The sequence below is a fragment of the Scleropages formosus genome, chromosome 13 (genome assembly GCF_900964775.1).
Source record: "Scleropages formosus chromosome 13, fSclFor1.1, whole genome shotgun sequence".
Classification (NCBI taxonomy): domain Eukaryota; kingdom Metazoa; phylum Chordata; class Actinopteri; order Osteoglossiformes; family Osteoglossidae; genus Scleropages; species Scleropages formosus.
Window position 1 is genome coordinate 43,980 of NC_041818.1, and position 16,919 is coordinate 60,898.

Below are 16,919 nucleotides of genomic sequence, written 5' to 3' on the forward strand. Positions count from 1 at the left end.
TTTACCACCAAATTATAATCTAGAGCCATTTGATCAATATATCTACACTCGTTCCAAAATCTGAGCTTCTAATATGATCAACAATTTTAGCAGTAGTATTTTCATCAATGGGGGGGTGCGGTGGTGCCGTGGGTTGGACCGCAGTCCTGCTGTCCGGTGGGTCTGGGGTTCGAGTCCCGCTTGGGGTACCTTGCGACGGACTGGCGTCCCGTCCTGGGTGTGTCCCCTTCCCCCTCCGGCCTTACGCCCTGTGTTGCCGGGTAGGCTCCGGTTCCCCGTGACCCCGTAAGGGACAAGCGGTTCTGAAAATGTGTGTGTGTGTGTGTGTGTGTATTTTCATCAATATGCTGCACGATTTTAGTTTTACTGTTGTCAGACGACACCGGCACGTATAGATAGTGAGGGTATAGAGCTGGTCCAGTGTTCCACGGCCAGGGCGAAAACCGCATTGCTCCTCCTGAATCCGAGGTTCGACTATCGGTCGGATTCTCCTTTCCAGTACCCTGGCATAGACTTTCCCAGGGAGGCTAAGGAGTGTGATCCCCCTGTAGTTGGAACACAATCTCCGGTCCCCCTTCTTAAAAAGAGGGACCACCACCCCGGTCTGCCAGTCCAGAGGCACCGTTCCCGAACTCCACGCGATGCTGCAGAGGCGTGTCAGCCAAGACAGCCTCACAACATCCAGAGACTTGAGAAACTCGGGGCGGATCTCATCCACCCCCGGAGCCTTGCCACCGAGGAGTTTTTTGACTACCTCAGCAACTTCAGCCAGGGTAATGGACGAGTCCCCCTCCGAGTCCCCAGCCTCAGCTTCCTCTACGGAAAGCGTGTCGGAGGGATTGAGGAGATCTTCAAAGTACTCCTTCCACCGCCCGAGAACATCCTCAGCTGAGGTCAGCAGCGCACCACTTCCACTGTAAACAGTGTTCGTGGAACACCGCTTCCCCCTCTGAGTCGCCGGACGGTTTGCCAGAATCTCTTTGAGGCCGACCGAAAGTCTTCCTCCATGGCCTCACCGAACTCCTCCCAAGCCCAAGTTTTTGCCGCGGCGACTGCCAGAGCCGTGCTCCGTTTGGCCCGTCGGTACCTGTCAGCTGCTTCAGGAGTCCCATGAGCCAGCCAGGCCCGATAGAACTCCTTCTTCAGCTTGACGGCATCCCTTTCTTCCGGTGTCCACCACCGTGTTCGGGGATTGCCGCCGCGACAGGCACCGGAGACCTTATGGCCGCAGCTCCGAACCGCCGCACCGACAATGGAGAAGCGGAACATAGTCCATTCAGACTCAATGTCCCCACCTCCCTCGGGACCTGGTTGAAACTCTGTCGGAGGTGGGAGTTGAAGACCTCTCTGACAGGGGCCTCCGCCAAACGTTCCCAACAGACCCTCACTATGCGTTTGGGCCTGCCAGGTCTGTCCAGCTTTTTCCCCCACCATCGAATCCAACTCACCACCAGGTGGTGATCAGTTGACAGCTCAGCCCCTCTCTTCACCCGAGTGTCCAAGACATATGGCCGAAGGTCAGAAGAAACGACTACAAAGTCGATCATCGACCTCCGACCTAGGGTGTCCTGGTGCCAAGTGCACTGATGGACACCCTTATGCATGAACATGGTGTTCGTTATGGATAAACCGCGACTAGCACAGAAATCCAATAACAACTCACCGCTCGGGTTCAGATCAGGGAGGCCGTTCCTCCCAATCACGCCCCTCCAGGTATCACTGTCGCTGCCCACGTGGGCGTTAAAGTCCCCCAGTAGAACGACAGAGTCCCCAGTGGGAGCGCTTTCCAGCACGCCCCCCAGGGACTCTAAAAAGGCCGGGTACTCTACACTGCCGCTAGGCGCATAAGCGCAAACGACAGTGAGAGACCGTTCCCTGACCCGAAGGCGTAGGGAGATGACCCTCTCATTCACCGGGGTAGACTCCAACACATGGCGGCTGAACTGGGGGGCTATTAATAAGCCCACACCAGCCCGCCGCCTCTCACCTTGGGCAACGCCAGAATAGTGGAGAGTCCACCCTCGATCGAGTAGAGTGGTTCCAGAACCCAAGCTGTGAGTGGAAGTGAGCCCGACTATATCTAGACGGTATCTCTCAACTTCCCGCACCAGCTCAGGCTCCTTCCCCGCCAGTGAGGTGACATTCCAAGTCCCAAAAACCAGAGTTGGCGCCCGAGGTTTGGGTCGGCCGGGCACTCGGCCCCGACCACCGCCCAAATCACAATGCACCGGCCCCTTACGGTTTCTCCGGCAGGTGGTGAGCCCACCGAAGAGCGGCTCCACGTTGTGGCTTCGGGCTGAGCCCGGCCAGGCCCCGTGGGCATAGACCTGGCCACCAGGCGCTCGCATGCGAGCCCCCCCCCCAGGCCTGGCTCCAGGGTGGGGCCCCGGTGACCCCATACCGGGCGGGGTAAACGGACGCCTTGATTTTTTCGTCATAAGGGGTTTTTGAACCGCGCTTTGTCTCGTCTGTCATCCAGGACCTGTCTGCCATGGGAGACCCTACCAGGGGCATGTAGCCCCAGACAACATAGCTCCTGGACTCATTCAGGCACTCAAACCCCTCCACCACGATAAGGTGGCGGTTCACGGAGGAGAAACCTAAGGAAGGAAACCTAACCTTCAGTCATTATCTAATTTACTCATAAAGACTAATGAGGACAGCTGTCCGAAAGAAAACAGAGCTGGAAAAATGTGGAATTTGTATAGTTTTTATGCGGTAAGTTGGCTAGTGATGATTTTCCACAAAATACAGTTAAGAGGGGGGTTTGTTTCTTTCTGGTTAAAGAACACAACAGACCTATTTAAGTGATGGCAATACTCAATCTTAATGAGTTATTCAGTATAGTGATGCATGCATGCATGCAGGGTGCTGAGTCAAACCAGACCTGGGCGACCACCTGCATGGTTTTTCGAGCCAAATCAAGGGAGGAAGAGAGGTGGGTGCCAGGTCCTTCCTCTGCATCTGGGGGGGAGGAAAACCCAAGGACAGGAATGGCACCACCATGCACCACAAGAAGGACTTGAACCCCAGATTCACCACATAGTGAAGCACTAATCAAACCCACTGCACTGTCTCACCACCCTCCATCTGGTGATAGGGGACATACAAGGTTTAAAATGCTCTGACCAACCTCCTGAAGTAACAGACTAATCTGAAAATTTGTATTATTAATAATAAACAGCACGACATATAGTCTGTTTATTGTGATGGATAATTGTATGTGATTGTTGATGATTAATTCATAATTCTATTTTATGAGTCTTAGTTAATGTGTAGTACTGCAGGAGGCATACAGTATTTAAGTTATTAGTAATTATTAATAATTATCTAATTGTTAGTACTGCAGGATGTAATAGTAACTACTACATAACTAATAATTAACTGTTACTTACCACAAATGCTCCTCCCAAGCACATTGATAAATTACACTGCCACTATAAGCATTCTCAGTTCTCTGGCTGTCAGCTGGTATTATTATTACTGTTACCATTATTTATTGATGTTGCATTACTCATTGTTTTGTTTGTGCAGTATTTCTATTGTCTCTGTCCATAGTTTGTGGAGAAGCATTCAGGAAGAATTTCAGATACTTGTACCTATGACACACACACACACACATTTTCAGAACCGCTTGTCCCAGATGGGGTCACGGGGAACCGGAGCCTACCCGGCAACACAGGGCGTAAGGCCGGAGGGGGAAGGGGACACACCCAGGACGGGACGCCAGTCCGCCGCAAGGCACCCCAAGCGGGACTCGAACCCCAGACCCACTGGAGAGCAGGACTGTGGTCCAACCCACTGCACCACTGCACCCCCTCTGTACCTATGACAATAAACTAAACTTGAAATGTTAACTACTGATTATTTAATCACTCTTCCTTATTAGTTATCAGTAGTAACTGCAGTGTTAATGTAGCACTACCCATTAGTTCTGCATTAGTTCCTGCATAACTACCTATGAAGTATGGAGCAGTATTCTAAAGTGTTACCATCAACAGAAACTGTCTCAAGTTGAAGACCTGACTTCAATCACAGAACATCCCAAGGGGCCAAAAGTTGATGGAAAGACATACTCTTCTGGCGTGAGAATGAAAGTATATGACTACATAAGTAATAAAGTGCCCACCGCAAATGTACCAGTTGTGATACAGAGAACAGTGAAGCGTGACGGAATTGAACTCAGAAGTGTACCCTGAAGGACCACTGTTGAGATGATGGCCCAGGAATTAGGAGTGATTTCTCAACTGCAGACAGCTGAAATCATATTACTGATAGATAAAATATCAAATACAATAACTGATCAATGTGTGGCCAATTGTGCCACCATCCGTCTCGTAAGCAGCCAGTGGGGAAAAACACTGAACGAGATGAGGTTTAAATATACAATTAAGGTTACTAATTCAGTAATTTGGACCAATTTATTTACTTGACACATGAAAACAGTTTTCTTTTTTTCTTTTGTAAATAATGAAAGCTTTTTATTAGCAGCTTTTAAAGTAGAGCTAGGGCAGGGACAGCTAGTTGTGTAGTGGTTAGAGCTTCTGCCTTTGGGTCCAAAGGTTGTAGGTTCAATTCCTGTCATGATGAACTCAGGGATTGAGTTGAGGGACTCAGGTGTGTGTTTATTCAGTAGGGAGAGGCAAGGGTTGCTCAGTCAATCTACAAATGTCATACAGTGGGACAAGAAAAAGTCATCAATAGGTAAATACTGACATCCATGTATTTGTGATGTAGAATCCAGAACATGACCTGCTCTCTTTTGTTGAGTTTCCTAACAAATGAAACTGTATTACATGATGTTTAAGAGTCTTGTAGCTGTTGAGGAGACATCCCATCCCCAAAGGTGTTGTACCAAAACCCAGGGCAGTAGGTGTTAATGGAACAAGATAGTCCCTCAGGTGTTTCCTGCAAGTGTATAAAGGGACATTGATCTGGTCCCAGGGTTGGCTCTTTTTGGCTGCTCCAACACTGCTCTTGGTGAACCATGTGAGGAACAGCACTGTGTAATGATTCATATGGTTATAGACAACAACAATGTTCTACACAACTGATATCGGTCTTCACACTGATTTAGGAAAAGGCTTCATGAGATTGTTGTTATCATTACACACAGAATAAACAAATATCTGGACATTTTCTACACAGAGGCTGCACTGGATTTTTATTTATTTGTTTTTAAACCAAAGACAAGACACAAAGTATTTGATGTTTCATACAAAATTAGTGGTGATAAAATGAGTTGAGACATGATAAAATGAACTCTTCCTGAGAACCAACTTAACAGTTTTTAACATTATTTTCAGTTTACTGTGTTCTGTTTACATTTTTCAGATTTCCACACTTTTCTCCTCACATCCCCTATAAGTTTATACTGGTAGTTTCCTCTGTTCATATGTGTACTAACATGTTTCAGATAGTTTGATTGTGTTTTCCTTCCCCTTGCTGGACTTACAGTATATATAATACCAGTTTATTGGGTTAATGATGTTTGAATTGTTTGCCTATCTTTGTATTTACCTTTTATATATCTTGCTACATTTGCTACATTAAATCAGGTAACAGGACTTCTTTGGTGTGGTAAATGGAAAATTAATTAGCAGCTTGTTAAAATTATACATATTAATAATATGGAAGAGAGCACCATTTTTTATGATTGCTCTAAAAGTTCAATATATCTTTTATTCACTTGAGGACAAAGCTGTGAAGTTCCTGAGAGATTAATTGAACAAGTTCAAGAGGAATCTGAGTCAGGATTATCCAGCATGCTTTGAGCCTCAGGATCACAATGATCTCGACAGTGAATCTGAGATCCAGAAGATGTGTGGCAGAGAGAGGGCTATGAAGATCACATTGTACATTCTGAGGACCATGAACAAGAAGGATCTCACAGTTACCTTGGGGAAGAGTAAGAACTTTTTGTCTCTCTTTACAGTCTCGTGTGGCTTAAATATACCAAAAAAAGAGGAACATCTGAAGAAACTTTCAATCACAAATATCTGGCCAAGATAGGCAATAATGCAAAAAAAAGGTCTGTAAAACAAAATGAATGATAGAAAAATACAACAAAAACTATAATAAACATAAGATTTATTTCCTTCTGTTCCCTTTAAATGGTCTAATACACACACACACACACACATTTTCAGAACCGCTTGTCCCATACGGGGTCACGGGGAACCGGAGCCTACCTGGTAACACAGGGCGTAAGGCCAGAGGGGGAGGGGACACACCCAGGACGGGACGCCCATCCGTCGCAAGGCACCCCAAGCGGGACTCGAACCCCAGACCCACTCGAGAGCAGGACTGTGGTCCAACCCACTGCGCCACCGCACCCCTTCATGGTCTAATATACTGCTAAAAAAAAAATTAAAGGAACACTTTGAAAACACATCAGATCGCAATGGTGAAAAAAATCATGCTGGATATCTATACTGATATGGACTGGGTAATATGTTAGGAACGAAAGGATGCCACATCATTTGATGGAAATGAAAATTATCAACCTACAGAGGGCTGAATTCAAGGACACCCCAAAAATCAAAGTGAAAAAATGATGTGGCAGGCTATTCCATTTTGCTGAAATTTCATTGCAGCAACTCAAAATGGTACTCTGTTTACTGGTACTAAACTACTGTTTGTATGACCCCCACGTGCTTGTATGCATGCCTGACAACGTCGGGGCATGCTCCTAATGAGACTACGGATGGTGTCCTGCGGTATTCCCTCCCAGATCTGGACCAGGGCATCACTGAGCTCCTGGACAGTCTGAGGTGCAACCTGGCGGCGTCGGATGGACCGAAGCATAATGTCCCAGAGGTGTTCTATTGGATTTAGGTCAGGCGAGCGTGGGGGCCATTCAATGGTATCAATTCCTTCATCCCCCAGGAACTACCTGCATACTCTTGCCACATGAGGCCGGGCATTGTCGTGCACCAGGAGGAACCCAGGACCCACTGCGCCAACATAGGGTCTGACAATGGGTCCAAGGATTTCATCCCGATACCTAATGGCAGTCAGGGTGCCATTGTCTAGCCTGTAGAGATCTGTGTGTCCCTCCATGGACATGCCTCCCCAGACCATCACCAAACCGGTCATGCTGAACGATGTTACAGGCAGCATAACGTTCTCCACGGCTTCTCCAGACCCTTTCATGTCTGTCACATGTGCTCAGGGTGAACTGCTCTCATCTGTGAAAAGCACAGGGGGCCAGTGGCGGACCTGCCAATTCTGGTGTTCTATGGCAAATGCCAATTGAGCTCCATGGTGCCGGGCAGCGAGCACAGGGCCCACTAGAGGACGTCGGGCCCTCAGGCCACCCTCATGAAGTCTGTTTGGTCAGAGACATTCACACCAGTGGCCTGCTGGAGGTCATTTTGTAGGGCTCTGGAAGTGCTCATCCTGTTCCTCCTTGCACAAAGGAGCAGATACCAGTCCTGCTGATGGGTTAAGGACCTTCTACGGCCCTGTCCAGCTCTCCTAGAGTAACCGCCTGTCTCCTGGAATCTCCTCCATGCTCTTGAGACTGTGCTGGGAGACACAGCAAACTGGCAATGGCACGTATTGATGTGCCATCCTGGAGGAGTTGGACTGCCTGTGCAACCTCTGTAGGGTCCAGGTATCGCCTCATGCTACCAGTAGTGACACTGACCATAGCCAAATGCAAAACTAGTGAAAAACAGTCAGAAAAGATGAGGAGGGGAAAAAATGTCAGTGGCCTCCACCTGTAAAACCATTCCTGTTTTGGGGGTCGTCTCATTGTTGCCCCTCTAGTGCACCTGTTGTTAATTTCATTAACACCAAAGCAGCTGAAACTGATTAACGAAGATCTGGAAGTGTGTGACATTGATGTCAGTGAAGCTTCAGTGTACTCTGGAGTGTGTACAGAAATCTTCAAAGAGGAGTGTGGGTTAAACCAGAGGAAGGTTTACTGCTTTGTGCATCTGAGTGTTCAGGAGTATTTTGCTGTTTTGTTTCTGTATAAACAGAAACAAAAAACCCAGTGTTTTTGAACAAACTGCAAACCAAAGAGAAACTTGGTCTGAATTTCTGAACAATTCAGTGGATCAGGCCTTACAGAGCAAGAAGGGACACTTCGACCTCTATCTCCACTTCCTTCTTAACCTTTCAATGGATTCCAGTCAGAGTCTGTTACGAGGGCTACTTACAAAGAGAAGAATCAGATCATTTGATACTGACAAGACAGTACAGTACATCAAGAAGAGGAGAACCATCAATCTACTCCACTGTCTTAATGAACTCAATGACAATTGTCTAGTGGAGGAAGTCCAAGGTTACCTGAGCTCAGGAAATCTTTCAGCCAAACACCTCTCACCTGAACAGTGGTCAGCTCTGGCCTTTGTGTTACTGATGTCAGACAAGGAACTGGATGTGTTTGATCTGAAGAAATACATCAGATCAGAGGAAGGCCTTCTGAGGCTGCTGCCAGTGGTCAAGGTCTCCAGAACAGCTCTGTAAGTACTCTGGTCTAATGGTAGTTCAGATTAGTCATAAGGAACTCACACACACACACACACACACACACACACACACACACACACACACACACACACACACACACACTATCGGAACCGCTTGTCCCATACGGGGTCGCGGGGAACCGGAGCCTACCCGGCAACACAGGGCGTAAGGCCGGAAGGGGAGGGGACACACCCAGGACGGGACGCCAGTCCGCCGCAAGGCACCCCAAGCGGGACTCACTGAAGAAATACATCAGACCCCAGACCCACTGGAGAGCAGGACCTGGTCCAACCCACTGCGCCACCACGCCCCCAAGGAACTAACAGTAAAATACAAATCCATTTCTTTGTAAATGAATGCAGTACTTTCTTTCCCAAAAAATGTCCCAGATGTTATCTTTTTTTTAATGTTTCTAATTGTCAATGTTAAATTTTGGAACTTAATTTTCTGAAAGTGAATGTTTAAATTAAGGAAACAGTATAACATAACGAGGCACCTTGCAGATGTGTAAACTTCCAATACTTCATAAATTTAAATATTTTTGGCATAAAATATCTGTCCAAATATTGTCTTGTTAAGGCTGAACCAGTGTGGACTGACAGAGCGATCCTGTGAAGCTCTGGCCTCAGTTCTCACCGCAAACTCCTGTTCACACCTGAGTGACAATGACCTGCAAGATTCAGGAGTGAAGATACTCTCTGCTGGACTTGGGAACAAACACTGTAAACTGGAGATACTAAGGTCAGAACTACTGGGAAATAAACAGTGTAAATGACCATTGAAGTGTGTATCGGGGAGAATGCAGTGTTTAATGTGTATGTGTGTCTCTCTACAGACTCTCTGGCTGTTGTGTCACAGAGAGGGGTTGCGCTTCTCTGGCTTCAGCTCTGCGTTCAAACCCCTGTTCACATCTGAGAGAACTGGATCTGAGCTACAATCACCCAGGAGACTCAGGAGTGAAACTGCTCTCTGATCTACTGGAGGATGAGCAACTGAAGTCTGTGTGTGTGTGTGTGTGTTGCAAGTCAGCAGCAACAATAACACTTCTGTGCAGCAATAACATTTGTATGCTTATGCTACAACTCCCATTTAAGTGCAAAAGAAAAATGACTGATGCAAAATAAATAATGGCATAAAACTTGAGCAGATGCGAAAAACTAACTTTTCACCCTGTTGCAGACAGGGAAGCATTTTTGCTTCCTGAAGGCCAACACAGAGAGAATGAGGAGGAGCTTCTTCCCGCAGGCCATCCGGGCTCTTGACCAGGAAAGCACCATGGAGTAGAGACTGGACTTGAATAAACAATAATCACTACCTCAGCCGAATATTGCATAGCATTTTTTTGCACAACATTGCACACGTACTTTTTTCTGATTTAATCTTTAATATTGGAGTTTACATTCACTTTGTTCACATACTTGAATACATCTGTTTTGTATATATCCCCTCATACATATTATTCTTCTTCTGTTCATTTCTATTATATTTTCATTATATCTTTTTTTCCTGTAGTATGATTTTAATTGCTATTTTATTTGGGAGGGGGGCGCGGTGGAACTGTGTGTGTGTATGTGTGTGTGTGTGTGTGTGTGTGTATTTTTATCTTACTATGAATATGTACCATGGACAGTCGGAAAAGCATTTCACTGCACGTTGTACTAAGTATGGTTGTGTACGTGACAAAACTTGAATTTGACAGTTTTTGGGATTTACTTATTCAATAAGGAATTTAGTAACCGGAAATGATGAATGAAGAAATTTTTTACCTGTTGAGTTGGACAGTGTGTGGAGCCAGACACCTTCGGTGGGCTAGTAATCCATTCTGATCCATAGGAAAATGAAAGAAAAAATCTCTCACCGCCTGTTGGTGTTCCAATAAACGTTCCGAATGAACGCCTTCTGTGCGCCCTTCTTTGCCCCATCCATACCCAGAGCACAGCATGCTACAATGTCATCTTAAGAAATGTTGGGCTATTTCAGAAAATCTAAGTTGGTACCTCTGATCAGTAAGACCCCAGTAGGCGGGCACACCTTTAGATATTGAGCACCTAAACTCTGGAACAGTACCAGTTACCGTCATGTTGCACATCTCTGAGATGAACACAGGTAGGATGTGAATCTTCTGCCCTCAAGTAAAAACTGAGACATTCAGAAAGGAAGAAAGGAAATAACACTTTTATTGAAGTGAACAACTGGCAACAGTCCTCATCTCCTTCGAGCGAAGGTACCGCCGTGAATTAACCGTTATTCCGCCAGCTCTTCAGCAGCTATAGGGTCCCTGGGTAGCGGTGCTACTGCTCAGCCAGGAAGGTGTGTCTCAAAGCCTCAAAGGCTGAGACACGCTTGGATGGGTTAAAGGCCAGAAACTGCTGTGGGCACACCGACAAAACACAGTCAATCCCCTGTTCCAACACACCCCTGCAAAGAAACCTGTATCCCTGCAGTGGTCCTCAAGCCTGCTTCTCGTGGCTTACAGTACATCAGGATCTCCAGTCCAGAACTTAGGCCCTCGATCAAATGGACTGTTACCAATTTAGCCTTTTCTCACAGCGCTGGGCTAGTGAGGTATTCCAGCTGCCTTTAAACTGGTTCCCCCCATCACACCCTGGCAGGAACGGGCTGTGAATTCTGATTTAGAAACAAAGTCATTCTCATTAACTCAGAATCCAACAGGGCATTTCACCAACATCCCAAGGAGTGTAGATGCGGATATGCCAATCCCAAAGTACCGTCAATCAGTGACCAATTCACTAATAGGAAGACCATTGCTCCGATTTCCAAAAAAAAAATACTTCCATCGGCTACTTTACACACTATTGCAAGACTCGCACCCATTAAAACTTACCAAGAGCAAGTCCCTCTCTTCCTGGTGCAAGTTCGGCAGCAGCTGATTTAAGGTATTACCACTCTTCCAGTTGGCAGGGTACGGGATGGGGCTCTCGGTAGGCCAGTCCTCCTGTGCAGGCAGGCCGATCACACTGAGGACCAACAAGGAGGAGTTACACACTCGACCTATCTGGGAACACCTAATTTGACTCTAACCTTAACGCAATGTGACTCTTAACCGTAACCCAATTTAACCCTAAGTTACTCTGTCAGCATTGATACCCCCAGCCTGCAAAGCTACAAAGCATCGCTGACCATGAAACCATCTCACTATTAAAGAGGACATGTAGTGACTTACTCTATGATTTTCTGGAGCTGCTGTATGTCAGAATAGCCGCAAAACAAGGGTCTGCCAAAAAGAAGTGCAGCCAGATGTGTGTTACACGCAAGCGTGTCTCCGTGATGCAGCGGGGGGTGTACAGTGGTTTACTGTGCTCTCCCTACCTGAGGAGGAAGAGCTCAGCGAAGATGCAGCCAGTGCTCCACATGTCCACGGAGGACATGTAGCCGGAGTGTAGCAGGACCTCCGGAGCTCTGTACCACAGGGTCACCACCTGAGGAGCACATACCCACAGGAAGTGATGTCATCATCTAGAGAACAGCAAAGAATGTGTCAGGCTGCATAAGACCACAGGACTTTGTTATGAATTTATAACAGGGTGATGGGTTTAGGAGGCAGAATACTTAGTTTAGTTTCTGTCCAGTGATATATTCACTTCTACAAATTGTTAGGGTTAAAACACTAGCATGTCAGGATCCAGTCAGTGCAGACTTACGATGGGCGTGAGAGCCATGTGGTGGCTGTAGACCCGCGCCAGACCAAAATCCGCAATCTTGATCTCACTGTGGCTGCTGACCAGCACATTTTGCGGTTTCAGGTCCCGGTGCACCAGCATGTTGGTGTGAAGGAAGTCGAGGCCTCGCAGCAGCTGTAACATTATGTCCTGCGAGGACAGGAGGAGATACATGGGGACACCTTTTTCTTTTACAGAAAGGAGGAAGCTGGAGGGACACCTGTACCAACTGACAGGCTGATCCAAACCTGTGCAGTAAATCAAATCATAGCCATGTAGGTGCATGAGTGTGTAAGCTTTTTTTGTTTTTAAAAATGAAATGTGTATAAATGAGTAAATGAGTAGCTTAGTATGAAAACCTCAGTCACTTTGGAGAAAAGCATCAGCTAAATGAAGAAATACAACAGTATTAACATAACGGAGACTGAATTCACATAACATAATGGTTTTCAGAAAATTACATGGGTAACTACATTAATGACATAAACTATTGTGGATCAAAGGTTTAACAGTTGATATTGCATGGACTATGACAAAAAGGACATCTCACCTTAATTTTCCACCTGCTGAGACCAGTCTCTGCTACCGAGGCAAGAAATGCACACAAATCTTGATCAACATATTCAAACACTAAAGTCAGCTCTGAGGTCTGATTTTGGACTTCAACTGAAACATCTAATAACCTAGAAAACAAGTAAAATGAATTAATAAATTTAGAACTCAGCCTTACCCTGAATAAACAAATAGAAAAGAGTTCTACTTACACTCAGAGATCAACAGCTGGTTTTAACTGTCCAGAAACAGGGCAGTAATACTTTGCTGTATTATTACTATACTGTACTATAATATTACCCATAATGACTTGTAATATGTATACACTGATACAGCACTTATGTATTTTTGCAGGTCAGTTCAGAGTAAATACTTTGATCAAGAGTACTGCAGCAATAGCACCAAGTGGGGCTTGAACAAACAACCTACAGGTTACAACAGCGTTCACATAACCTGCAAATATAACCCAGAAAATGGTAATGTGTGGTGAGCAGGTCATGTAATTGCTAGGGCCGTTTCCCTGCAATGCTAAGGTCCCAGGTCCGAATCAATTCTCCTGCTTTAATAGGCTCGACCAAGGTACCTACCCTGAATGAACCAAGAATTCCTAGCTGTGTAAATGAATCAAGTTGGATTATTCAACATTGTAAATCACACAGAGCAGAAGTTAAATGATAAATAATGAAAATTATTTATATTCTTATTCTTCTTCTTCTTCTTCTTATTATTATTAACAATGAACATGGCAATAAAAACATCTATGAGGAGGGTTTTTCGATTTACTTGACCACGTTGGGGTGGTCGAAGGCCTCCAACTTGCGCAGCAGTCCCACCTCACGGATCACGAAGGCAGGCACGCCTTCCTCCATCTGCTCGAGGACCCTGACCTTCTTGAGGGCCACGAGGCGCTGGCAGCCGCCGGTCTCGCGTGCCTTGAACACGCGTCTGGAGGCGCCCTCACCCACAGCAGCCAGGACCTCGTAGCGGCCGGCCTCCATGTTGTACCCTTACACCTCGGCATGGGGTCACAAGCACATTAGTATTACTCCACATTACTGAGTGCACAAATTGTACTTTTTGTAAGAGGTATGTTGCTGTGAAGAAAAGCTCCTGCTAAATGAATTAAATTCTCAACTTGTTCCCAAGATTGCACCAGTGACTGTACTTGAACCTGAAGTTCAACAGTTTAACAAATATGCAATCAGGGCTGCACACATTAATATTTTAATACAAACTACCTAGGTTTTCCACTCAATTTTAAACATCTCAGCCTGACAAAAAAATTACCACTGGTAAACAGACTAAGGCTAACCCAAGAAAAACAACCGGGAAGAGTCAAAACTGGTCAGCATTTGCTATCTTTTGTTCTGAAACAGCTGTAGAGTACTAAAATGACAAATTTACTGCATGTTTTGATGGCAAGGCAGCACCTACGAACTATAACATAACAGGATAAATAAGACTTAATATGGCCTAGCAGTCAAACATCTAGATGAAGCCATGTTTTTTTTTTTTTTTAATTAAACCTTATTTAATAAAGTGATCAATAAAATACACAACCAAAAACAAACATCAAAAAATCCACAGTCAAACGAACCCAAAACCATTTTTCCTACAGTTGGTCAACAAAACTTACTAAATAGCCATTACATAAAATACATTATCAAGACAGTGACAAAGTCTTTCCCATAACAATCCCCCTTCCTGGTTTCAAAAAATATAACTGACCCATGTCTTCCCCACACAAACATATCCACGAAAGGACTGTCCCCCAATACCAGCTCAACCCAAGTCATCATGTCACATAAATCCTTCAAAACACATAAAACACTTCTAAGTTGCAGTATAAAACTTCATGTCTTTTTTTTTCCAAACTTTATTTTAAAGTTATCAATAATAATAATACACACAACCAAAACAATACATTAAAAATCCACAATCAAACAAACCCAACACTATTTTCCTACAGTTGGTCAACAACATCACTAAGCAACCATTACATAAAATACATTGTCAAGACAAAGTCTTTCCCATAACAATCCCCTTTCTGGCTTCAAAAAAATATAACTGACCCATGTCTTCCCCACACCAACATACTGAAAACAACTGTCCCCCAACTTCATGTCTTTTGAGTAGTTTTAACAAAGACACCACAAACAGTACCACTTAACACTGGAGAGTCCCCCTAAATCACTCCCAGGCCCCCTGCCACCCCCGACGGTTGAGGTGCCACCTCTAAAACCCCCCAGAATCCCCCTCGTGGCAAACTGCACTTAAACGATAAGACAACCAATCATAACAGAATACCACACTATGTACAGACATGAACAGTAGTAATAACTATTTACACAGAGCTATTTAAGCTCCCCTTGGTCCTATTACAGTATATTTATAATACATTTTTATTATATTTTTGTTATTCTACATTTTTAGATCACTATATTTTTATTTTACTATTATACTTAAAGGGCTAGCAAAATCATTCTAGACCCCTCATATCCAGGCCACTTCCTCTTCGAACCCTTGCCATCTGGCCGGCGCTACAGAGCACTGAGCACCAAGACAGCCAGGCATAAGAAAAGTTTCTTTCCTCAAGCCATCTACCTCATGAACACCTAAATCTCTCCCCTAGAGAGTAAACCAGTGCAATACATAATGCTATTTATATTTGTATTTATAACTATTTATCACATCATATCTCTTACTCACACTCCCTTGCATTTGTATCTAGTGACTATTTTTGTATATTGGGTACTTTATATTTTTAAATATTTTTTGTCCCTTGTTCACATACTCTATCTTCTCACCTGTCTTGTCACTGTCATTCTGTCTGTGCTGTGGTAGTTCCTGTCACCAAGACAAATTCCTTGTATGTGTGAACATACTTGGCAATAAAGCTCGTTCTGATTCTGATTCTGATTAAGATGGACTGGACTAAAAACGCTGAGGTTTGTACAAGAGAGGTTTAAGCCGCTTGTATTTTCTCAGGAGACTTCGATCTTTCAATGTCTGCAGAACCATGCTGCAAATGTTCTATCACTCAGCGGTGGCCAGTGTTATCTTCTACGCTGTAGTGTGCTGGGGCAGCAGGATGAAGGCAGCCGATGCCAATAGACTCAATAAGCTCATCAGGATAGCTGGCTCTGTCCTGGGGGTGGAACTGGAGTCTTTGGTGGAGGTGTTAGAGAGGAGGATGCTGAGGAAACTACTCAGTATTATGGTCCTGGTGTACCTCATTTGCAGTCCGTAGGGTCGGATCGCAGGCGGACTAAAAAGCGTCTCCGTCCAGTCCAGATCTCCAGAAGGTCCCGGTCTTCCTCATGTCCGGGGAAGACGTCAGCAAAATCCCCCAGGAAAGCTGCCACGATGTCTGCCGACACAAATGGACTGTCACAATTCTTCTATCTGTCCTTCAGAGTGGCTCCATGGAGTAGGGGAGCAGCTTGGAATGCATTGCACTCATCCTATGTCTCCAACACCCTCTGATAACATTCATCGGTCGCCAGCGTGACATCGAAAAAGGACAATGACCTGGTTCTCTGGTTGCAGACAATGTCCTCTGCTGGAAGTCCCAGAGTCTGAAGACGATCTCATGAACAAAAGAAATGCGCTCGTATTCTTCAAAGCCTGTATCCTTCCAGCCATCATCCTCACTGCCAGTGATGGTCTCTCGCCCTCCCCAGGGGCTGCCGACGTCTTCAAGGAAAAGCCTATTCTGGACTATCTGGTATAAAACAATTTGAAACAAAATCTCTGCATCACCCTGCGGGGATGGCAGATAAGCCACCAAAAACCCTGCACCTTCCTGTTTCTTAGAGGTACGATCAAACAGATCTACAGAGAAAGTTATTCTCCACAGCCAAAAAAACAAAGTGAGGTAAAACTCATAGCCATTTAGTCCAATACCATTTTTGCAAGCATACATTACACAAAGAGTTGTGTAAAGAATTTGGGGAGTACATTTTTTTAAAAATGTCCACATTTCTGGAGCAAATAAAATTAGTAGAGAAATGGATCTGGAAGAGATGGATTTTGTGGAGTGACTCCCTAGATCTTTGCCACGCCCACACCTCCGGGCCAACACGGAACACCTGGGACGCAACGCAGACTGCAGCATAAAAGGCTGCGTCGGACAACCCGCTGATGCGGAACCTTGAACTGCCTCCTCGTTAGCGACCTTCTCCAGCCATTTCCTGTTCCCGAAAG

At 45.3% G+C, this 16,919-nt stretch overlaps 1 protein-coding gene across 3 annotated transcripts; it reads right to left on the minus strand.

Moving 5' to 3' along the window:
- Positions 1 to 10,641: 10,641 nt before the first annotated feature.
- LOC114912134 (cyclin-dependent kinase 6-like) lies at positions 10,642 to 14,145 on the minus strand. Of its 3 annotated transcripts, none has more exons than XM_029257577.1 (7): positions 13,497 to 14,136; positions 12,712 to 12,844; positions 12,144 to 12,311; positions 11,812 to 11,921; positions 11,666 to 11,716; positions 11,327 to 11,459; positions 10,642 to 10,850 (listed from the first exon to the last, which is right to left on the minus strand). In XM_029257577.1, exons 1-7 carry the CDS (start codon positions 13,709 to 13,711, stop codon positions 10,773 to 10,775), a joined length of 888 nt encoding a protein of 295 aa, XP_029113410.1. In that variant the 5' UTR covers positions 13,712 to 14,136; the 3' UTR covers positions 10,642 to 10,772. The 3 variants fall into 3 exon arrangements, with proteins under 3 accessions (XP_029113410.1, XP_029113411.1, XP_029113412.1); XM_029257578.1 differs by having other exon boundaries at positions 10,642 to 11,109; XM_029257579.1 differs by lacking the exon at positions 11,666 to 11,716 and having other exon boundaries at positions 13,497 to 14,145.
- Between the last annotated feature and the right edge of the window lie 2,774 nt (positions 14,146 to 16,919).